Source organism: Anolis carolinensis, chromosome 2 (assembly GCF_035594765.1).
Source record: "Anolis carolinensis isolate JA03-04 chromosome 2, rAnoCar3.1.pri, whole genome shotgun sequence".
In the NCBI taxonomy this organism is placed as follows: domain Eukaryota; kingdom Metazoa; phylum Chordata; class Lepidosauria; order Squamata; family Dactyloidae; genus Anolis; species Anolis carolinensis.
This window is the reverse complement of record NC_085842.1, coordinates 167,179,942-167,205,666: the sequence shown is the minus strand read 5'-3', so window position 1 is coordinate 167,205,666 and position 25,725 is coordinate 167,179,942. Positions and strand designations below refer to the sequence as shown.

Below are 25,725 nucleotides of genomic sequence, written 5' to 3'. Positions count from 1 at the left end.
TGGAAACCACAGATTTAGAGCTTAGGAAAATTGCTTCTTTTGGATCAGCTGGCTCTCTTGAATTTTCTGGTTGTTGGGGCCAAAGTATTCAGGGAGTTGCAAAGTCCTAAAATGTATTTTTTCCAAAATTGGAGCCTAGCCATCACTATGCCTTTGGGTATTCTAAGAGTAGGTGCCCTTTCTCCAAAAAAATGAGGTATGAGCATGGCTAAAGTGCAGCCCCCTTTTCCCCCTTTCAGCAATAGACATAAACACCTTCTTTACATCTAATATGAAAATTGGCACTCAATGATCCATGATGAAAACTAACTGAAACAGAGGTATAAAAAGTTATAAAGAGATCATGCAGCATCTTTGAGGCAGAGAAGGGAAATTGAGCCTAAGTTTTCATAGGTTAAGTCCACATCACCAAATGCTTGGATGAATCAGATGATCAGATTAATCAGATGCTTCATCAGTCCAGATGAATAGGCTGAGTCCACAAAAGCTTATTTTAGAACTTTCCTTTTCTCAGTCTGCGCTACAGGATTCTTTTATATCCCATTATGCATAGACAGACTAAGCTGGCTCTGCCATTGAATGCTACTCAAATACGGGTAAACCCTCTGGTTGCAAAGTCACTCCATTTATCAACCAAGATTCCTCATTTTCCAAATTAAATACCGAAGAAAAGACTTAAGAAGCCCGGTCTTTTTAACTTACTGGGGGGAAAACAGCAAGACAAAGGGACCTTTTATCTCAGAGCGGGGAGGCAGGGTCTGAACCAGTGGCTGGAAACTGGACACATTCCAGTCAGAAATAAATATGTCAGGGAAATAAGCCCCATTGTTTGACCGCTGCCTCTCACCCATCCCAGACCCACAGATGCTTATCTCCCCCCCCCCCCCCACGCAAGTCAGGCATTCCTGCTTCTATGCATAGAACGGCATCAGGAGCACACAACCCACAACTACACACGTCTTCATTCTTGACACAGGTTTCATGTCTCTTTTCACAGACTTATCCATGGCTAAAACATCAAACCTAAACTAAAACTATGGCACTTTGGGAAGGAACCTTCAATTTGTTGCTTTTCTTTTAATGGGCATGTTTTTACCATTGCAACAGCCATACCATATACGTGGGGATTCAGTTCTAGGACCTGCTACAGTCCCAAAAAAATGTGGATGGCCATTGCCTATATAGGTAAAGGTAAAGGTTTTCTCCCCTAACATTAAGTCCAGTCATGCCCGACTCTGGGAGTTGGTGCTCATCTCCATTTCTAAGCTGAAGAGCCAGCGTTGTCCATGGACACCTCCAAGGTCATGTGGCCGGCATGACTGCATGGAGCGCTGTTACCTTCCTGCCAGAATGGTACCTATTGATCTACTCACATTTGCATGTTTTTGAATTGCTAGGTTGAGAGAAGCTGGGGCTAACAGCGGGCGCTCACTCCGCTCCCCACATTCGAACCTGCGACCATTTGGGCCGCAAGTTCAGCAGCTCAACGCTTTAACATGCTGTGCCACTTGGGGCCCCATTATTGCCTATACAGTATTAGTAAAAATTTTCAGCGTGTCCATATCATCACCGTTTACTAATATGAGACACAACAATCTATGGTCGCTGGAAATTGCAGATCTGGATTTAATTCTATCAAAATTTAGTTATATTTGAAGTTTTGTATGATGTGTCTTTCTAGCTGTGCCCTTGAATTCCAGGGCTTTGGAATGGCATGATATAAATAAATCAACAAAAATAACACACACACACACACACACACACACACACACAAACAACAACTGAAGTGGGCAGAAGGCTGGGTTTCAATTTTGTGTTTCTGACTTAAATCCCTGTTGACCTAAAAGATTAATTGCCTCTTAAGCCTAGCCTACCTAACAGGATTGTTGTAAATCTAAAATAGAATATCTTATAGTAAATAACTCTGCACTCTAGAAAGATGAATGACACACAAATATGACAAACCAGTAACACAATGTAACAAAATTTGGCAAGTGTTCTGTTCCTGTTTTGAAAGTATTATTTCCTGTTCAAATGTATGGTTCTTACTATGAAACTAGTTGTTATACTCCATAAACTTTGTTTTTGTGGCAGACACAAACTATGTTGAATTGGTTGAGACTCAATGAGATATTCATTGAAAAATTATAACAAAATCTGCTACAGGATGTCCCACATAAACAAAGATATGCAGTTTAATAAACCTTTTCCATGTTTTTAATGATTGAGACAATTAGGAAATGACATTTATAACCCAGGGACAAAAATCGTTTTACATAGTGTAATAGATTTAATGTGGCTCTTGGAGTTTTTTTTTTAATTGTGTCAGAAGCGGCTTGAGAGCATACTGCAAGTTGCTTCTGGCGTGAGAGAATTGGCCATCTACAGAGACATTACCCAGGGAATGCCCGGATGTGTTACAATCTTGCTGGGAGGCTTCTCTCATGTCCCCGCAAGCTAGAGCTGACACACAGGAACTCATCCCGCCTCGCAGATTCAAACTGGCAACCTTCAGGTCAGCAATCCAACCTTTAGGTCAGCAGTCCACCCATTGCACCACTGCAGCTCCTAAAGCAATGAAGCCTTGCTTTTTCCTGTGACATGTGTCTGGACTCAGTTGTCTGTTGTGTAAACTTTGAGCTGTGTGTTTTCTAGGAACTCTGGGATGGTGCATCTCATTTACTTCGGCTCTCCAAATTGAATGGCAGGTTATTCTACTTCTGAGCCAATTTGTGGCTCATGCAACACAGAGGCAGGATGGACCTGAACTGAAGATTTTCTGGTCCCTCCCAACCCTAAGATACAATTATTTTGTACATAACCTAGAAAACATCTACACGTCTCTTTTTAAACCAGTAATAAAGCACATTATTCATGGTTGTGTGGACAGAAAAATGCACCTTGGTGACTGGCATTCACAGCAGCAAGGGGTAGATGGGTGGATGAAAGAGAAAGCTGCCTCTTGGCTCTGAAGTTCCTACCCATTTGGGAACTGGCTGGGCAGTTTCTGTCTCTACAGAGACAACATCCTCTCTCCCTATACCCCATCCCTACCATCACCAACACTGCTGTAGCTCTGAAAGCCAACATGATTGTGGCCATTCTCTTTAATCTTAGAAGTCAACCTTTCCTAATCTGGTTCCCTCCAGGGTTGCTGAAGCACAGTCTCCACCATTCGGGATTGTAGTTTGATAATTGATGCATGCAAAGTTGAGAGAGGCTTTCACTTCCATCTTAGGAAAGGTACTTTTCAAACTACAATTTCCAAGATTCCCTAAGCTAGTGACATGCTGGCTCATAGAATCCAGGCATTAAAAAAAAAAATCCAGTATCTGACTTCATGTATGTATTGCCTTCCTGAAAAGGGCTATGAGAAGTTCTAGGACAGTGGTTCTGAACTGTGGGTCCCCGAATGTTTTTGCCTTCAAATAACAGAAATCCTAACAACTGGTAAACTGGCAGGGATTTCTGGGAGTTGTATGCCAAAACACCTGGGGACCCACAGGTTGAGAACCACTGCTCTAGGAGAAGTGAAAAGTGTTGTGTGGATTGTGAGGCTGGGATGATATGGGGCCAAAGTGCTGCTAGCGAGAGAGTGGCGCTCCGGGTGGCCAAAATAGATTTCCTCTTATCTCCATAGCCTTCAAGTGATGGCAGGATACCTTTGTGGAAAGTGGCACGTTGACGAATTGTGTTTGTCCAAACGTCAGCTGAATGCAATTCCTCAGGCAAGGTTACCCAACACGTTTGCAGAGATTGTTCTTTATTCTTACGCAATATCGTGAGTATGACACAAAGCTCAATATCTCGTATGAGATCCCCCTATCCTCAATCTCTTGGTGTTTTTGTATATTTAAAAAGGTTGTTCTTTAGTGTTAAGCAATGCGAGGAGTGTAAGGCTAAACTCAATATTTGGTATGGGAGATCCCACCACGCAGGGCCCTTCCACACAGCCCTATATCCCAGAATATCAAGGCAGAAAACCCCACAATATCTGCTCTGAACTGGGTTATCTGAGTCCACACTCAGATAATGTGGGATTTTTTTGCCTGGATATTCTGGGTTATAGGGCTGTGTGGAAGGGCCTTCGATCTATTGATATTTGCCCTGAAGATCAATGATCAATCAGCAGTGCAGGTTGCCCTTCTTCCAGTACAGACTGGGAAACATAGCTCCATATCCCAGACTATCAAGGCAGAAAATCCCACAATATCTGCTTTGAACTGGATTATCTGTGTCCACGCTGCCATATATTCCAGTTCAAAGCAGAAAATGTGGGATTTTATTCAACTGTGTGGAAGGGGCCTAAATCACACGCAACTGCTCTGGCCAATTCATCATTTGGTGGCCAACATCCCAGTGATGAGCTTCACTCTACTAGCTAGTTTAGTCCATGGCTAACAGAGATTGTCATCCTCTTTCAGGGATGTCCTCACAGACTAACCACTGTTTCAAAACTATGCCTGAATTCATGCTATGCAGGCATTCATCCAGGCTCACCTCCATGCCACAATGGGGCAAAGCAGAAGTCCTTGTGCCCATAGTCACCAAAAATGAGAGCTGGTGCCAGTACTGCCTTGATGTCTCTGGGATCGTGTGTTCACTGGGCCTGGGGGCACTACATGAATAATTAAAATAGAGCCTGGGATCTTGTTCGTACCTTATTGTGATGTGATTCCCATTACAACACCATCTCCATCAATGGAAAAAGCTGCCCTGCCGGCTCCCTGGCGGGTGTCTCTCCTGACAGGGCAGATTTTTCTGCCCCCTCACTGCTGTGCCTGAAGGCATTTTACATCACGGCTGCCACTCTTGCCTTGCCTCCTCCGCCTACACTGATGTCATCACACCAGACAACAGGAGTGTGCCACTATCAGCTTCATTACCTCATCCCATCTTCTCATCCTATGGAAACAGGCAGACATGAGAATTGCCATCTTTGGGACACATCCTATAGATCAGGGCTCTTAAAACTTTTTACACTGACAATCCCTATCTACCCAAGAAAGTTTTACATAACCCTGGGTATATAGGTACTGTATATAAATAGGAGCCCTCAGTAGTGCAAAGGGCTAAACTCTTGTGCCAGCAGGACTGTTAATGGACAGATCGGTGGTTCGAATCCGAGGAGAGTGGGTGAGCTCCCTCTGTCAATTCCAGCTCCCCATGCTGGGACATAAGAGAAGCCTTCCACAGGATGGTAAAACATCAAACATCTGGGCATCCCCTGAGCAATATCCTTGTAGACAGCCAATTCTCTCACACCAGAAGCGACTTGCAGTTTCTCAAGTTGCTCCTGACACAAAAACAGATATAAAAATAAAACATTTACTGATAATAAATGAGCATTTCCGAGGCTTGCTAAACAGGCTGATTTTCCTTTTTTTTTTTGGTCATTGTGATACAGCTGAATCATTTTTGCAGTGTTCACTGTAATAAACATTGCATGTTGTCTCTAATAAATTGGTGAAAATGTCTAGATGGCATTCAGAAACCTTTTACAGTTGCCAATTTTTTACAAACCCAACATTGAGCTAAGGGTGCATAGGAAATCTTCAGAAATGGGGCCACAAAGTGGAGTCCACAACATGAGAGTGTGGAGAAGTACAAACCACAGACCACCTATTACAATGCAGCCTGAGCCCTGCCACATACACAATGGAGGACCTTATAGCAACACCAGAGGCACTCCAAGTGGCCAGCTTCTGGTCAAAGGACATTTATTATAATGCCAAGTTTTTAACTTTGTGTTTATAAATACATGATAACTGCACCCTCCATTCGCTTCTGACACAATAAACAAATAAATTTGGGGTTGGGACCCATAGTTGAAGAAGCAGTGCTGTAGATCCACTCCTGAAAATGTGAAAGGGATTGTATATGCATTTGAAAGTGTCAGTGGAAGCTGGTGTGGGTGTACACACACATGGCACTTAGAAGGGGAAAATGCAACAAAATATGAAGTGTTTCTAGATGAATGTGATTGTTGGCCAACTTGTGTGTGGACATAGAACTGTGATCCTTAGACACCTAAGCAATACTTTTCTCAGAATTGCTCATGCAGGTGGGATCTCTACAGAGAGGCCTCCTTCCACTTTACCTGATGGGCAGAGTTTGTTTTTTTCATTCCACGCACAATGACTACAGCATCCAAGGGGAAAGCAATTAGCAGAGGTCAAGAATGTTGACAGAGAGCTGGTTTCAAGCAACCAGGGAAACCTGGCCTCTATTATAACTAAGGGAGGAGGACTCATTAGGCAGTCGTGAAACTGTAAACAAGGTCCACAACACACAGGCTGTAGGTGCAATGCAACAGTATATAACAAGGAGATTCAAACACCAGTTTATCAAAAGAGAAGATGCTACAAGAATGGTATTAATAGAAATAAACAATTCAAAAAACAGTTGAGATTGTAAAGAAAATACAGACATATTGCTTTATGAATACACACATTTAAATTTGTATGAGAACATATATATTTGAGTTTATATGAGAATGTCAATACTCTAGAATCACTTTAACATGAGAGTGAGCACTGAAATTGTTTTGTGAATTGCTTATTCCTATTGATACCATTCTTGTAGCCTTTTGATATAGATATCTTTGCCTGACTGATATCAAAAGAGAAGAGTCTGTTTCTTTTGGGAAAGAGACTATCTGCACTATACAGTCTATATTAGTTTGATACTATGTTAACAGCCATGGTACCGTCCTATGAAATCCTGGGATTTGTAGTTTGGTGCGGTAATTGGAAGGTACCAAGGTCCCATCAGTAGAGAGAGATGGCAACCATATCAGTTTATACATACATGAGTTTGTTTTTTACTGTTTCTATGAGTGCACAGTACTTAGTTTTCAGAGTAACAGCAGTCTGATACAACTTCAACTGAGGACTTAGAGCATCAGCTCATTTTCCTGAAATATAAACACTAGGACCTCTGTGTTGTCAAAGGCTCTATGGCCAGATTCACAGGGTTGTTGTGTGTTTTCCGGGCTGTGTGTGACCATGTTCCAGAAGTATTCTCTCCTGATGTTTTGCCCACATCTATGGCAGGAATCCTCAGAGGTTGTTAGGTATATACCTCACAACCTCTGAGGATGCCTGCCATAGATGTGGGCAAAACATCAGGAAAGAATACTTCTGGAACATGGCCATACAGCCTGGAAAACACACAACAACCACTAGGACCACTTCTACACTGCCCTATATCCCAGGATTTGATCCCAGATTATTTGCTTTGAACTGGATTATTTGTGTGTCACCCCAAAGGTGTGAGTGTGAAGTTGGTCACAAATAAATGATCTCTATGTTGGAATAAGGAGCCCCCAGTGGTGCAGTGGGTTAAACCACTGAGCTGCTAAACTTGCCGACCGAAAGGTCAGTGGTTTGAATCCGGGGAGTGGGGTGAGCTCCCGTTGTTAGCCCCAGCTTCTGCCAACCTAACAGTTCGAAAACATGCAAATGTGAGTAGATCAATAGGTGCCGTTTCAGCAGGAAGGTAATGGCACTCCTTGCATTCATGCTGGCCACATGACCTTGGAGGTGTCTACGGACAATGCTGGCTCTTTGACTTAGAAATTGAGATGAGCACCAACCCCCAGAGTTGGACACAACTAGACTTAATGTCAGGGGAAAACCTTTACCTTTACCTTAGAAGGGGATTAAGGCTCTCCTATAGAGCATGCTAAGTACCTTCCAAATTACAAATCCCAGGACTCAACAGAATGTCACCATAATTGTTAAAATGGTACCAAAGAAATATAGTTGTGGAATGCAAGTGGAATGCAAGTACAGAAAATAAAAGAGCAATAAATAAAAATAATTCCTGATCAGATAGGGATTACGGAGACATTTCTTGTCCAGTTTCATTGTGTCTTTTAAAAACACAAACACAAATCCATAACTCCTACCTTAACAAGCAGGTAGTAGCTCTAAAGCTTAAATATGTGTCATGTATGTTTGTGCTGCCAGTAAAATAGGACCTAAATACAATTCTGAACCGAATGAGAGTAAAACTATTGAGTCATCGGAATGCCAATAAATATTAATAAGTTAATAAATTCTCATTGATTCACTAAGTTTACTCTAGTGGGGAATAACAATTGCAGTTAGATCAGCCTCATCTACACATGGAAAGTACCAGCCTGGTGGAAGCATGATCTCTAAATTCGCAATTCATAGAATTGTCCACTTCCTGGTGAGATAAAGAAAGATTGATCTAACTTCTGATAAAACAAATGTTTGGTGAGCTGTTTTGGATTCCAAATATAGGAAGGTGGAGTGGAATATAAACTTAATATAACGTTTTTTAAAAGAGTTTTGGCAGCTTACATAGCTTCACAACTCACTGGCAGCCAGCTTGAATACACAAGTACCTTGTGGCACAGTCTTAAGGACTAAAAATTCAGCATGAAAACCCAAAAGAGACATCATTTGTTTCTTAGGCCCCTTCCACACAGCTGAATAAAATCTCACATTTTCTGCTTTGAACTGGAATATATGGCAGTGTGGACTCAGATGGCCCAGTTCAAAGCAGATCTTGTGGGATTTTCTGCCTTGATATTCTGGCATATTGGGCTGTGTGGAAGGGCCCTAAGAGGAACAAATCTCAAGAAAAAAGTGAAGCTGTCACAGCAAAGGTGAAAGTGCCATGATGTTTAAATACACAAATGATTGACACAGATGTGATCAATGACCCTGCCCAAAATCTTGAAAAAATGTTGTGAGAGCATCAGGTGGCAAAGGAAGTAGGCAAAGCAATAAACAAGGAAGCCAACTTCTGCAAGTCCAGAACTGGACAAAGCAAGACCCTTCCACACAGCCATATAACCCAGAATATCAAGGCAGATGATCCACAATATCTGCTTTGAACTGGATTATCTGAGTCCACACTGCCATATAATCCAGTTCAATGTGGATTTTATATTTCTGCATGGAAGGGACCACACAGAAAACAACAAAGACATTGTTATGCAGGATACTTCACAACTCTGTGTGTGTGTGTGTCATCACATGACTCCAGACAAGGAGAATGAACAAAAGCTTGGCACTGAGTGGACTGCTGTGGCCACAGTGGCATGTTATTTGTTTGTTATGATTTAATACATTGCCTTGCAGTTACTAAAGGTCTCGCACAGAAATTTCTACACACACACCCCGAAAACAAACAACAGAAAACAAACAGCAGTGTGTCCTTAGTATCCGCTGGGGTTTGGTTCCATGACCCCCCCCCCCCAATGGATGCTAAGTCCATTAGATCAGTGGTCCCCAGATATTTTGGCCTTCAACTCCCAGAAATCCTAACAGCTGGTAAACTGGCTAGGATAAGTTGTAGGCCAAAACACCTGGGGACCCACAGGTTGACAATCACTGCTCTACAGAGACGTTGCCCAGGGGACGCCCGGATGTGTTACCATCCTGCTGGGAGGTTTATCTCATGTTCCCGCAAGATGGAGCTGACAGATGGGAGCTCATCCCGTCTCGCGGATTCAAACTGCCAAACTTCAGGTCAGCAACCCAACCTTCAGGTCAGCAGTTCAGCCGGCACAAGGGTTTAACCCATTGTGTCACCACGGCTCCATCCACAATCACATTATACATGTACAAATTACAAAACAAAGCACCCATCCTTCCAGATTCTAATAGCTATTGCACAACCCCTAAAGCCACATCAATGTGAAAGCAGAGTTCAATATAGTCACAGCTCTAGGATAGAAGCTATCTCTCCACCTATTTGTCCTTGTTTTTATCACCTTGCTCTTGCCTTCATGACTTCCCTGCAGCTTTTCTTGGCACCACTGGAAACAGGATGCTAAACTACCTCGGCTTTTGGACTGATAAGAATTTCAGGACTCTTCTTATGATTTTATGGCACAAATAACTTTATGTACTCTTTTCTATTCTGCCCACAGGTGATAATCATCTCAAAGCCTAAGGAGCCGTGGTGATGCAAACCTTGTGCTGGCTGGACTGCTGACCTGAAGGTTGGGTTGCTAATTTGATTCTGTGAAACAGGGTGAGCTCCTGTATGTCAGCTCTAGCTTGCGGGGTCATGAGAGAAGCCTCCCAGCAGGACGGTAACAAATCTGTTCATCCTCTGGGCAATGTCTCTGTAGACGGCCAATTCTCTCACACCAGAAACAACTTGCAGTATGTTCTCAAGTCACTTCTGACACGATAAAAAAAATCTGATGGCCTGTCTGTCTGTGCATGTACTTCTAAGTCACTTGTTGACCTATGGCGACCCCATGAATTTCTTAGGGTAAGGACTCCTTAGAAGTAGTTTTGCCAGTTTCTTTTCCTAAAATATAGCCTACAGTGCCTGGTATTCATTGGCAGTCTCCCATCCAAGTACTAACAAAGGTTGACTCCGCTTAACTTTCATAATCAGACAGGATCTGATGCCTAAGCACCATTAAACATTTCTCAGAGCAGCTGCTGCTTACTTTTGATCCTCCTGGTGATGTTTTGGAGTTCATCTCCCAGAAGACTCAGCCAGCATGGCCAACTGTGACAGACAAAGCCCTAGAAAGACTAAAGGTCAAGAGCCACTGCCTTACAACACAACAAGAAAACTGACCTTCCAGATTGCTTGGGGCAAGGACAGCCTGATATAGAAGGAATGTGGTGAGGGGCTTCAAAGACACAGACAGACAGACATAAACAAAACAACTATGCCATTTTGTTGGTAGCATTCAAACACTAGGCATCAAGACAGAGTAATTGAACACTTAGGGTGCTTTCTATCCCACCACACCCCAAACAATAGTGTTTATTTTGTGACAAGTAGCCAAAGGGGTGGGAGGAGATATGTAAAATCTTCCCCCAAAAATTACAGTGCCCAGTGGGAGAGGTTAACCTTTTGACCAGCATCCATTCAAGGGACTTCTCTATTTTGCCAAGTCTGTTGTTTTAAGAAGCCAGAGAAATAGACACAGCAATGGACTGAGCCCTGTGCAGGTCAAAGCCTTTGCAGTGTGTAATGGGCACACTTTGGACCTCTCCTGACCAAGGTATGGATGAATTGGACAGAGTGAAGGAATGACAAGTGTCCTAAAATACCTATAGGCAGAGGTGGGAGGACTTCCTGCCTTTCCCACTATTGGGAAGGCAGGAAAAACTACAGAAGGCCTTGCAGCCACAGGCAGAAAAAGCATTTCACTTCACCTGAAGCTTCCTCTTCATAAATTCATGACACCAGCCAACAGCAAAGCCACCTTTTTGTCTCTGAACCCTTAACACAATGAGATATCCATTTCCTCTCAGGTGCCCTGAAAGGGAGAAACACACAGCGGCAGGGTGCAACTATACTATGGAATTAATACCACTTTATCTGCCATGGTTCAGTGCTATGCAATCATGGGAGTTGTAGTATCACAAGGATTTTAGTCTTCTCTGCTAAAGAGTGCTGGTGCCTCACCAAACTACAGCTCCCTATTGCAAAGCATTGAACCATAGCATACAATTAAAACTCATTAATTCTACAGTGTAGAACCGGCTGCAGCCTCCCAAGACTAGCACAGACCTGTGTTTCTGGACTACAGTTTCCATGTGCCCCAACTAACATGGATAGGGCTTATGGGAGTTGTAGATAAGGAGACATCAGCTATGAGAAGGCTGTATTAAAAGGGCTGAACACTTCCAATAGAAGTTAACCTCAAAATATCATGATGATAGTCTACTGACTCAGAATTTGTTGTCATAGGGGTGCATCTACACTGCAGAATTAATGCAGTTTGACACTACTTTAACTTCCATGGCTCAATGCTATGAAATGGAGCCGCCAATGGCGCAATGGGTTAAACCCTTGTGCCAGCAGGACTGCTGGCCGAAAGGTTGGCAGTTCAAATCCAGAGAGCGGGGTGAGCTCCCATCTGTCCACTCCAGCACCCCATGCAGGGACATGAGAGAAACCTCTCACAAGGATGGTAAAACATCAAACATCCGGGCATCCCCGGGTAACGTTGTTGCAGATGGCCAATTCTCTCGCACCAGAATTGACCATCTCACGCCATCAAGTCACTCCTGACACGGAAAAAAAGCTATGAAATCCTAGAATTTGTAGTTTGGTGAGGTACCAGCACTCCTTGGCAGAGAAAATTAAAGACTACAACTCCCCTGATTCTATAGCATGGAGCCATGACTGTAAAGGTGGTGTCAAACTGCATTTATTCTACACTTAGATGCACTCATAGGCTGAATCCACACTGCCATATAATCCATGATATGGTCAGTGTAGAGTCTGATATAATGCAGTTTAAATGCATTGAACTGCATTTTATGGTAGTGTAAATCCATCCATAGTAGCAACTCAAGAGAATTCAGTTACTGTTTTGGATTTTTTTTTCTCGCAATCACATCGAGTGACACTGGTAGGTTGGCTGTTGTTTTCTGCTGCTTTTTTGACGTGGGTGGAGCAAGGACTTTAATCTATGTGAGTGACTGGAATGTCAGACACACAAGGCTCACACACCCTGGTACTCTATTAACCTGGAATGGTCACCGCTCCCTAATATAGTTACCAGAAGCAGACCTAAATTGGAGGGGCCTTTTGGAGCGCAAATGCCCTCCAGCAATGGGTAAAAATGAGCAGGGCCTGGCCATCCCCTCTGATTTCCTACAATGCCCTGGAGCAATGCCATTTTCTGTGCTTCTCTGGGCATTTGGGGGCAAGGAAAGAAAGGGCTGCAAAATCTTCAAGGCTGAGTGCAGGACTTTTGTTTTATACCAGCTTTCAGATTCCCTCCCCAGTCAATGGTCTGACTGGCACAAGAATGACAAGAATTGAATTCCAAAAGTAGACAACCTGGGGTGGATCTACACTGTAGAATTCATGCAGTTTGACAGCACTTGAACTGCCATGGCCCAATACTATACAATCATGGGAGTCATCATTGGATGAGTTATATTTGGCAGAGAAGATTTGCAAAACAACAACTCCCTGCATTCAATAGCATTGAGCTGTGGCAGCTAAAGAAGAATTAATCCAACATTAATTGTACAATGCAGATCAGTGGCTCTCAACCTGTGGATTCCCAGACGTTTAGGCCAAAACACCTGGGGACCCACAGGTTGAGAACCACTGATGTAGATGCACCCCCAATAGGTACGTCATCAGCCTTTGGAGCTGGGGATTGTGGGTTTGATTCCTATCTGAATTGGTGTATTTTTTGTTTGGCGTGTGATGTATTGGTTTGAGTGTTAGACTATGACTCTGAAGATCAGGTTCAAATCATTGCTCAGCCATAGAAAACCCACTGGATGACTTTGTGCAAGTCACACTGTTTCAGCCTCAGAGGAAGACAAAAGCAAAACTCATGATAGGCTCATCTCAGAGTTGCCATAAGTCACAACAACAACAACAACAATATCCAAAAGTAGTGCCTCCAAACTCCAGTCTCTTCTGAAGTACTCCTGATTTATCTAAGGATCATGGGCCATTCTTCTGACCCTGTTATATAATTCCAATAAACCCCTTGTATAACCAATAAACAGGCATTGAAAGGGCAGGATAAATCACACCTTTGCCACTTTTAAACCAACAGGAAGAAAGGGTCATTAAAGGCAATTAGGACGCAAAGGCAAACCTCCTCAGAATAAATCTTGCAAAAAAAAAAAGTCCCACAATGGGGTTGCCACAGGTCAGAGTGGACTTGAAGGTGCATGATAACACAAGGAAGCAACTCATCAGTGACCTAAATAATCCAAAATCAAAAGAGTATCACTGCAGAAGCCTAGACTTATTTGGGTTTTTTTGGGAAAAGATATGTTATTGTCCCGAAATCTTAGTCCTTGTCCCTGCTATTTGAACTTCTGTGCTCTTAACAGCTGCGTGATGGGTCAGATTCATTTGTATTTTTACAGCATGGGGTTTCGAATGGAGGGCTGCGTTTATGTCTGAGAGGCCTGAGTGATGGAATCCATGCAATGGACGGGGTGGGTGGGGACCCTCTGAAAGTATCTCTGTGTGTTGCATTCGCCGAATGTGTTTATGACTGGATGTTCGTGTCCATGGCAGCAAATGTGTATTGTCTGCACCAGGGAGCCACCCTGCGAACTGTGGCACATGTATGCCGTCACAGAGACAGCTAAATAGACACTTTTGTGAGACGTCTGCTCAATGTTTGGGGAGGCGCACTTTCCAAGTTGAAACTTTCCTCTTTTTATAAGATGGGAATGGCCAAAAGTCAAACAAGGGACATTTCTGTTTCCAATAAAAATCTGAGGCCCCTTCTACACAGCTGAATAAAATTGCACCTTTTCTGCTTTGAACTGGAATATATGGCAATATGGACCCAGATAACCCAGTTCAAAGCAGATATTGTGGGATTTTTCTGCCTTGATATTCTGGGATATAGGGCTGTGTGGAAAGGCCCTAGGTGGCTGAAGTGGGAAGCAGTCCTGTTTTCCGGCAACAGAAATTCAAGGAAGGAGGGCCCCATCTACACTGATCTTTTGATGCAGTTCGGAGCTAATTTTAAACAGCTATTTCAAACAAAACCCCACAAAAGTGTGCACATCAGTGTTCTATGGTTTGTGTCATCACCATCAAGGCCTTGTACTGGTTTTCAATGTAACTATAGTAGAGTCTCACTTATCCAACATAAACGGCGGCAGAATGTTGGATAAGCAAATATGTTGGATAATAATGAGGGATTAAGAAAAAGCCTATTAAACATCAAATTAGGTTATGATTTTACAAATTAAGCACCAAAACATCATGTTATACAACAAATTTGACAGAAAAAGTAGTTCAATATGTGGTAATGCTGTGTAGTAATTACTGTATTTACGAATTTTGCACCAAAATATCACAATGTATTGAAAAGATTGACTACAAAAATGGATAATCCAGAACATTGGATAAGCGAGTGTTGGTTAAGTGAGACTCTACTGTATCTGCTCAGCGAAACCACTTAATTAAATACCACTTTGAAACTGCATTAAATGGTCGGTGTTGATGGGGCCAAGGAGAAACCAAGGGCAGATGGCTCACTGGAGATCCATTCTCTGGCGTATCCTTCACCTTTACTACTCATTGTTTAGGTACCAAAGAAAGGCCAACTAAGATGGGATTTCCAACAAACCTCACATCCTCTAAGGATGCCTGCCACAGATGTGGGCGAAACGTCAGGAGAGAATGCTTCTGGAACATGGCCATACAGCCCGAAAAATTCATCCACAAGCCAGTGGACAATTTCAACAGAAAGAAGGAAACCATGAAAATGAACAAAATAATAATAATAATATTTTTATTTTTATACCCCGCCCCATCTCCCCAAGGGGACTCGGGGCGGCTTAAATGGGGCCAAGCCCAGGCAACAAGCAATATAAAACTCAACAATAAAAACAAATCATAAACAAATAAAATCACATATATCAATAAACAATAAGCACACTTTGATAAAAACCTGGATTGGCTTCTAAAAGGGGTAGTGGGCCAGAAAAGTGCAAATAGTTTTGTACGGTACAGATTAGGAAAGAGGGCAAGAGACATGATTTGCACTTTTCTGAATCCTATTACGTTATATTCCACCCCCACAAATCTGGCTACCAGTTTTAAAAATCGCTAAAACCAGAACAGGCAAATAACGAACAACACTCAGGAAACAGAGGAATTCCAGACATGAAATAATCAGGGCCAGCTAACACCTCCCAACAAAGGATTCCCCCAGGCAGGAAACTGCCAGGTCTTGAAGCTGCAAGACCATTTAATGCTAATCAAGGTGGGCAATTGCAACATTCACACTTGCCTCAAGGATTTTCTGCCTTGATATTCTGGGTTATATGGCTGTGTGGAAGGAGACTAAGTGTCTGGTTGGGAAGAGACCTTGTGGGAGGTTCTGGGCTTTGCCTTTTCATGGGAGGCAGCAGCAGGTGCCAACAGATGCGCCCTCCGGGTCTAGGGTCGGATTGAGGGCTTTCAACCTTGGGCCTCTTTCTATCACAACCTGGACAGGTGCCTGAACCAAAAGCCTCCAGAAAGACAGACAGAAAGACAGAGGGCCCTTCCACACAGTCCTATATCCCAGAAAATCAAGGCAGAAAATGCCACATTATCTGAGAACCAAAGCAGATATTGTGGGATATTCTGGGACTGGGAATATAGCAGGGCTGTGTGCAAGGGCCCAGGGAGACAGAGAGACTCCACCCGAAGGCAGAGAGCCGCGAATCTGGTGGAACAAGATCTCGCGGATTCCAAAAAGTTTGCCTTGAAGTTTCTGCTGCGGGTTTTGGCGGGGGAGAAAAACGCGCACCACGCCTTCTAACACTTTGGCCCCTCGGAGGGCATTTAACGCTGCAGAATGAATGCAGTTGGACCCCAGTTCAATTCCCCTTGGCAGAGAGCAGGCCTGGGTCAACTTGGGCCCTCCAGGGATTTTGGACTCCAACTCCCAGCATTCCTCACAGCCTCAGGCCCTTTCCTTTTCCCCCTCAGCCGCTTAAGCGGCTGAGGGGGAAAAGGAAGGGGCCTGAGGCTGTGAGGAATGCTGGGAGTTGAAGTCCAAAACCCCTGGAGGGCCCAAGTTGGCCCATGCCTGAGGTAAATAAATAGACCCTCATGTTTGAGCAGGGAGCGAAACCTAGGCTCAACCGAAAGTAAAGAGATAGAGAGAGAAGTCAACACCTGGTCTCGGATTTCCAGGAAGAGCAAGACCGAGCGGGAATCAAACACAACCCAGTCTATTCTCCTGTGGTCTTACCTGCTTGGGAAGCGGCCGGCAGGAGATACCTCGAGAGAGAAAGCAGCCCCAAAAGGAGACTTGGCACCGGGTGGCTCTGCCTCATGTCTGAACCGGGATTGGGACTCTCTCAGGTGCTGCCTCTCCCCTTTCCTTCCGCGTAGGCGTCCCTTTCCTCCTCTTTCGGGGTGAACAAGAGTCCGGAGCCACCTGATCCCCGAAGGAAATAGGTCTTAGTCGGCCATCGCTTCTTCTTCCTCTTCCTTCTCCTCTTCTGTTTCTTTTTTCTTTGGGGCTGGATCGGACCTCCGATCCCGCTCAGCGCCCAGACTTTGATCCGCTCCCCTTTACGCACCACAACTCACTAATTGCACACACTTCATTCAAGGGGAAGCCGAGCTCGCTCCGCATTGGCCGGGGCTGCGCCGCGCTCTGGCCAATCCGAGGGCAGCCCGAGGGAGCTCCCGAATCCAGGAATGGAAAGAGGGAGGCTTGTGTTTTCTGAGGTGCTGTGTGAGTTTTCCGGGCTCTCCTGGAAGCATTCTCTCCTGACGTTTCGCCCACATCTATGGCAGGCATCCTCCGAGGTTGTGAGATCTGTTGGAAACTAGTCAAGTGGGGGTTATATATCTGTGGAATGCCCAGGGTAGGAGAAAGAACTCTTGTCTGCTTGAGGCAAGTGTGAATGTTGCGATTGATCACCTTGATTAGCATTAAATACCCTTTCAGCTTCAAAGCCTAGCTGATTACTGCCTGGGGAAACCCTTTGTTGGAGGTGTTAGCTGGCCCTGATTGATTCATGTCTGGAATTCTTTCTGAGTGTTGTTCGTTATTTACTGTTCTGGTTTTTAGAGATTTTTAAAATACTGGTAGCCAGATTATTTTTCGGAAGAGCCTGAAAATTTGGCTTTTCCAACAGGTCTTTGGCAACTGAACTCCATAGTAAAGAATCGACCTGTTGCCTATCTTATCTTGATGAACCAACCTGGACACAGTATATTATTTGAGAACACAGAAATGCTGGACCACTCTAACAACTATCATGTCAGACTACACAGAGAAGCCATTGAAATCCACAAGCATGTGGACAACTTCAACAGAAAGGAGGAAACCATGAAAATGAACAAAATCTGGCTACCAGTATTAAAAAAACTCAAAAATCAGAAAAGTAGATGGGAAGCAACACTCTGAGGGCAGAGAAGCCCCAAGGACGGCTAATGACTCTGAACAAAGGATGCCCCCCAGGCAAGAGACAAAGCTTTCGAATGCTAATTAATTAACACTGGCTTCCAACTGACAAAGAACTCTTGTCTCACCCTGGACTCTCCACAGATATATATTTACTTTCCTTGCCTAGTTTATCCATTCCTCACAACCTCTGAGGATGCCTGCCATAGATGTGGGCGAAACGTCAGGAGAGAATACTTCTGGAACATGGCCACACAGCCCGAAAGACATACAACAACCCTATCTTATCTTCATTGCACTCCATTCCTTTAGCCCTTTGTGTACGCTTTCCCCAGCACTTTAATGGGAACAATAGTTCTGGTATCTACCCCTCTCCCTAATTGTAACTGTCACTACTTGCACTTTCTTGGGCCCAGTTTTTTTTTTTTTTTTTTGGAGCCAACCCAGGATTTTATCATAGTATATTTATTGTATGTGACTTCATTTGTTTATGACTTGTTTTATTGTTGATTGACTTGTTTTATTGTTGTGTTTTATATTGTCTTCTGCCTGGGCTTGGCCCCATGTAAGCCGCCCCGAGTCCCTTTGGAGAGATGGGGCGGGGTATAAAAATAAAATTATTATTAAAATTATTATTATTATTCATTTTCATGGTTTCTTCCTTTCTGTTGAAATTGTCCACATGCTTGCGTTTTTTTTATGGGGAGGGCAAAACTGGAGGCAGTCCTCACACTGGGGAATTAATGCAGTTTGACACCCCTTGAACAGCATCGATCCATGCTATGGAATCCTGAGAGCTTTCATTTGCTGAAGCAGAAAAGGCTAAAGAAATTGTAAAATTACAACTCCCGGGATTCCATAGCATTGAGCCATGTCATTTCCAAGTAGAATCAAACTGCATTAATTCTATAGTATAGATGTACCCATCTTCTCCAGAACACCTCCCTTTTGTTTTAGGACTTTTCCTCACCTAAAATAAGTGATCCACAACATGTTAAATGAACAAAGGAGAAACCAGGAAAATGAACAAAATTTGGCTACCAGTATTAAAACAAAAATTCTAACATCAGGACAGTAAATAAAGAGCAACATTCAGAAAACAGGGGAATTCCAGTCAGGAAACAATCAGGGCCAGCTAATCCCAACAAGAGTTCTTTCTCCAATCCTGGACATTCTGTAATCCAACTTCTTGCCAGCACTAGGAAATCCATGAGCTAAAACGACCCTGAAAGGTAGGAATCCAAACTCAGTGTAGACGGGTAACCCAGTCAATGTTATACTGTGAATTTTATTATTATTGTGTTGTCGAAGGCTTTCATGGCTGGGATCACAGGGTTGTTGTATGTTTTCCGGGCTGTATGGCCATGTTCCAGAAGTATTCTCTCCTGACATTTGCCCACATCTATGGCAGGCATCCTCAGAGGTTGTGAGGTATGGGAGATTGTGAGTTTATCCATACCTCACAACCTCTGAGGATGCCTGCCATAGATGTGGGCGAAATGTCAGGAGAGAATACTTCTGGAACATGGCCATACAGCCGGGAAAACATACAACAACCCTTTATTATTATTGGTGTCAATATATTTTAATACATGCATTTTAGTAGTATCCTATTCTATCTGTGTGTTTTAACCATATTCTACCCCACCGCAAGCCATGAGGAAAGGCAAATAACAAAACAAAACAATCAGGGCCAGCTAACACCTCCTAACAAAGGATTCATCCAGGCAGTAAGCAGCCAATTCTTGAAGCTGCAAGGCCATTCAATGCTAATCATTGCTGCATTAACACTTGCCTCAAACAGACAAGAGCTCTTTCTCCACATAAACTGCTCCTGCCTAGTTTCCAACAGACCTCACAACTTCTGAAGATGCCTTTCATAGATGTGGGCAAAACGTCAGGAGAGAATGCTTATGGAACATGGCCATACAGCCAAGAAAACTCACAGCAACTCAAAATGTATTAGTATTAGAGGAGACAACCACATTTTGAGGGCTCAGGGCTTCATTCCCACTATCAAATGCATAGTGCTGACCATCAGGAATTTCCTTTGACCAGAATCTTCTTTTGTGTCATTTGAAGGCATCAGTTCAGGCCCTGTTCTCTGAAGCAGCAGTAAATAGTCCCACTCAATCTTCCAAAGGACAGTCCTTCATATACCTTCCTTGGCCATCAGTAGATCAGACAAGAGCTCCATCTGATACTGCAGGACAAATGGGCAGGCTGTCCAGTGGCAACTTGTGTCCCTCCAGATAGGCTTCCTGCATTCCTTGCTTCCATCCTTCACTAGCCAGGCCAATAGTGAGCCATGGGATAGTGTAGCCAGGGCTCACAGGGTCAAAATCGCAGTGACTTATTTATTATTTGCAAGACTATGACACAAATGTTTATATATAAAATAATCTGCCCAGCAGTCTGGCTTTCTGGCCACTCTTTATGGGTTTTCCTAAAAGGCTGTTATGATGACAATCTGGTCTCACTGTAAGAAGGTCCCCCATTGTGCGTGTGTCAGAGCTCAGACTGCATTGTAGTAAGTGAGCAAACCACAGACCACCTACTACAATGCAGTCTGAGCCTTGCCACATGCACAATGGAGAACTTCTTACAGCGACACCAGACACACTCAAAGTGGCCAGCTTCTGATCAAAGGAAGTCTAACATAATGCCAAATTTTTAACTTTGTGGTTGTTTATACATTATAACTGTATTCTCAATTTGCTACTGACACAATAAATAAATATGATAGTCTACATTTTGGCATTACCACTACATTGATGATGAAGCATGACAGGAGCGGGAGTCTGTCAACAACTCATCTAGTCACATCTAGTGCAGATGTGGCTAAACTACACTTCACAAGACTCTACCGCTCCCAATTTAAAAACAAGAGTACCTTGAATGATTGTACAGAAGACAAATTTCATGCAGAAACAACATCTACTGAAATTCCCTCTTCTGAACAAACATTAAAGGTACAGGACTCCTCTTTGAATTTTAATCCCACTGATTCCTTACGGATGCTGGAAGTTGCTAAAGACATCTGGACGATGCTTGATTTTGATTGTTGATCAAGATGGGTGAAGGTTCCCCTATTCCAGTTGAATTTTTCAAAATAATACAACTTGAAATACTGCACAGTTAATGGAGTTTTTCTTTTCTTGATTAATTCCTCCCCTCATTTTTTTTTCCAATTAGGATAAAGCAGTAACATCTTGCAAATGATTTTTCCTTTGGAAATGTGTGTATATTGCAGTTGCTGGATCAGCTAATATATTTTTCCAAAAAAATCATAGTCTAGAGTATATACCAGAGCAGGAAAGAAGGCAGGAGGATAACAATCAAGGCTGAACCATGAAGTGTGAACCACAAAGCCACAAATATTTGGGGAAAGGAAGTTCTCGGCGCTTCATTGAGGTTAATGTGGACAGTTTGGACATTTGTTGGCAGTGCTCAATTTTTTTTTCCGAAGTGTGAGTGATATCTGTATCGGAGCAGAAAGATGGATAACTTCTCTGTTGCTCTCAAGCTGAAACTCTATACATATTTATTTAGAAGTCCCACTATGTTCACTTGAGTAGACATGGATAGGATTCCACTCGCTAAAGCCTGAAAGAGCTTTTTGCCACAGCTGTTTGTAAGAAAGGGCAGAACATATTTTGAAAAACAAAAACAGAGCCATGCTGGGTTGCTGTGAGTTTTCCAGGCTGTATGGCCATGTTCCAGCATTCTCTCCTGACATTTCACCCACATCAATGGCAGGGATCCTAAGAGGTTGCAATGTCCTTTGGAAACCAGGATGGGAGAAAGAACTTTTGTCTGCTTGAGACATGTGTGAATGTTGCAGTTGGCCACCTTGATTAGCATTGAATAACCTTGCAGTTTCAAAGCCTGGCTGCTTCCTGCCTGGGGGAATCCTTTGTTGGGAGGTATTAGCTGGCCTTGATTGTTTCATTTCTGGAATTTTCCTGTTTTAGAGTGTTGTTCTTTATTTACTGTCCTGATTTTAGAAGGTTTTTTAAAATACTGGTAGCCAGATTTTGTTCATTTTCATGGTTTCCTCCTTTCTGTTGAAATTGTCCACATGCTTGTGGATTTCAGTGGCCTCTGTGTGTATTCTGATATGGCGGTTGTTAATGTGGTCCAGCATTTCTGTGTTCTCAAATAATATGCTGTGTCCAGGTTGGTTCATCAAGTGCTCTGCTATGGCTGACTTCTCTGATCATTAGAGCTATGTTTTTAATAATTTTCATAAAACTGAAATATATGAAAGCAGTGCACTAGCATCAGGGATACAGTTAACATTAATTTAAAAATACCGTAAATAACTAATGAACAAGCAATAAGAAACATCCATGAGCTATTTCCTAACCCTAACACTACTGAAATGACTGTTTTCTTACAACTCCTCAAAGGAAAATAAATTGTAGTACATAAGCAGAGGAGAAATTGAATGCTACCCAAAGCAATGAAAGCTGAGTACTATGGGTGTATCTACACCACGCGTGGGCAAACTTCGGCTCTCCGGGTGTTTTGGACTTCAACTCCCACAATTCCTAACAGCCAGTAGACTTTCTGGAATTGTGGGAGTTGAAGTCCAAAACACCTGAAAGGCTGAAGTTTGCCCATGCCTGATCTCCATTTTAGAATTAATTCAACTTTACATCACTTTAGCTCAATGCTATGGAAACTTGGGAATTGTAGTTTGGTGAGCCCCCCAGCTCTCTTTGGCAGAGAAGACTAAAGACCTTGTAAAACTACAATTTCCAGGATTCCATAGCATTGAGCCAGGGCAGTTAAAGTGTGTCAAAGTGTGTTAATTCTACAATGTAAATGCACCTGATATATGGGCAGCAGATCATTTATAGACCAAATCATGTTTGACTCTCAGTGATTTTGTCTGTTGTTTCAAATCATCCTCGATCACAGCAGGAAGACAGCTGGTGAGGTCCTCCATTTCTATCCCACAAATCTGACCCAAAAATGCCTCTTATTCATCTGCCTAGTTTTTTGCCTAGTTTATTGTACACTAAGTTTTGGGCATTGAATGTTTGTCATTGTTGTTATTTTTATAAACCTCTCTGAGTCCCTTTGGGGAGACCGGGCAGGTTATAAATAATGTTTGTTGTTGTTGTTGTTGTTGTTGTTACTATTAAATACACAACAAGTTTAGTACACTGCAAACAAGATCACTATGCTGGCTGTTGTATTCAATTACACGTTGGACACTTTCCAAGTGTCTAGTACTGTGTGATGTATTGGCAAATAATGTGTGCAGATTCGAGCAGGATGGCCTTTAGCAGTTGACAGATGGTAATTTTATCAGGGCCGATTGAACTGCAGGCCAAGGTCTTTAGGCACTGCACCCAGTGTGCCGATCACCACTGCGACCATATTTACTGGCTTGTGCCAAAGTCTTTGCAGTACAATCTTTAAATCCTCAGGTTGTATAAGCTTTTCCAGTTGCTTCTCCTCAATTCTGCTGTCACCTGGGATTGCAACATTGATGATCCATACTTTGTTTTTTCCCCCACAATAGTGAAGTCAGGAGTCTTGTGCTCCTAAATCCTGTCAGTCTGAATTCGGAAGTCCCAGAGTAGTTTGACGTGTTCATTTTGTGTAACTTTTCCAGGCTTGTGATCCCACCAGTTTTTTATTTTGTTTTATTTTTATTTTTTGTCGTAGACAGATGTTATTTGTGACACAAGTTCCAATGGATAATCTGAGCAATGGTATTATGCCTCTGCTTGTAGTATGTCTGCACGATCTTCTTGCAGCAGCTGAGAATGTGATCCGTCATTTTGTCTGCTTCCTTGCAGTCTACACTTGGAATCGGTCGTTGACTTTTCAGTCATTATTATTATTATTAGCTGGACATGGAAGGACAAACATACAGGCAAAATATCAAGTGCCCTGAAATGTATTCAGTGCTAGAATCTTGGAGTACCTAAGGGTTTGGTCTTCTTTTAACAACAACCTTCAAGCTGAGACCCATTCCCAATCCAGGCCCCCTTGAAGTCCTGCCCAGGCACTGATCCGGAGATCAAAAACTCAACCCACTGCTTGTCCACCCTGTTTCTTGCTGAGTTTTAACCCCTGCTTTCTCTCCACTCCACCCAGAGAGTGAATCACACACAGGAAACGGGTGACACAAAGGAGGAAAAGGTTGTCTTGACCTAATTAGGACCTTGGACTCTCCTTCAGCCTGGAATTCAGTCAAGACAAGCCTCACAGAAGATGCCAGGCAGGCAAGGTTTCAGTGGCCCTCCAGATGTTATTAAGCTGCAACTCCCATCATCCACCACTATCTGTGATGCTGATCTGGTCCAACATCTAGAGGACCACAAACTGCCCCTGGTTTGAGAGGTGTCATTATTTTGCGGAGAGGACATTTAAGTGCTCTTGTTTCTGAATAGTCTTACTCTCATAGGCTTTGGGGTTCCTCCCTTTTGCTTCACCCTGTCCTTCCCAAACAATTTCCAGTCTGTTTTCCTGTTCTGCCTTCTTGTAATTCTTCCTTCCCATCTACTGTATGTTCTAATATATTGCACACAGCTATAACACAAGCTAAAATTCTCTCCCTGTTAAAATATAATAATCACCCTTGCCAATTGGAATGTAGCTCCTTAGGATGGGAATGGGATTGTGAAGGAGAAAGGAAAGACACCTGTTGCCACCCTCTGGCGCCTCCCAGTGGTTTTAAACCGGAACAAACCAGGGGAAAGTCACCACCATTCTAAAATTAGTCAAAATAAACTCAACTCATTGAAACAGAATTACTCCAACAAGTGGTCTACAATGAACAATTGGTTGCCTGTTCATGTGTGTCTCTTCAGGCAATTGCCTTGGGGTGCCTAATGGTAGAAATGGCCCTGCCTAGAAGTTTGATACTATCCATGACCATTGGTAGGACATGGGTTTATGGGCAAAAGTGTGCACTGTTCTCGCTGCCTGATATCACAGTACTTCATTGTTCAAGATAGTTAAGAGTCTCTTACTCCCTGAGAAGTTTTATTTTGTTGCATAGCAGAATCCCTAATCCTGAAATTTGAGGGGACGAATATGGGAGTTCTCTTAAGAACATGGTTCTCTTAAGAACATTTGTAAAGTTTTGTCCGATCAGAAGAAAACCCAGTCTAGTTCTGTATCCTGTTTCCGATAAAGCCGATGATTATTTTGGCTTTCCTTCTGATATTCCTTTTTACCAGCCCTCTCATTTTGGAACTTTTTAAAAACAAAGTCAACCTTGCATGTGGCACCATTTCTTCACGGAAATGAAGAAAGAGGCCAAAAAGCATGTGGTAAATTGTTCATGTATTTAAAACATTGCTCTAAAGATCAAGATGGTAAGATTGTAAATCAACAAATGCACAACACACACCTTTAAATGGCAACTTTATCAAAGCTAACTAAGCTGCAGGGAAAAGGTTCAGAGGCTCCACTATCAAGTGGAAAGTACTCACAGAGTCCCAAAGGCCTTACAAAAAAGGATAATCTTGGGACAGGAATTATAATCAGAAAAGATACAAATATCCCAAGAAAGGATATGCCATAATTTCAGGGCCCTGACAGAATAAGGGACCTTCTACACAGCTGTCTGGCAGTGTAGATTTATATAATCCTGTTCAAAGCAGATGTGGATTATCTGCTTTGATAATCTCCATTATGTTGGACTATTGGATTATGACCTGTTAGGATCATAACCTATTGGGAATTATGACCTGTTAGGATCATAACGTATTGGTTAGCAGAGTTTCAGGAGTGTTCCTTTAGTTTATTGGGTAATGGAAGATCACTGGGTACATAAATATCTTGTATCTATTCAATGCTCTCAGTAGACAAAGATTCAAGTAGGC

General features: G+C 42.9%; 1 protein-coding gene across 1 annotated transcript in view; it reads right to left on the bottom strand.

Annotated features, from left to right (window-relative positions):
* erbb3 (erb-b2 receptor tyrosine kinase 3) overlaps positions 1 to 17,062 on the bottom strand; it is a 106,279-nt gene extending 89,217 nt beyond the window's left edge. The window contains exon 1 of the mRNA XM_008114447.3: positions 16,706 to 17,062. Within this exon, the coding sequence (XP_008112654.2) occupies positions 16,706 to 16,790 (85 nt within the window). The 5' untranslated portion in view covers positions 16,791 to 17,062. The remainder of the gene's footprint in view (positions 1 to 16,705) is intronic.
* Between the last annotated feature and the right edge of the window lie 8,663 nt (positions 17,063 to 25,725).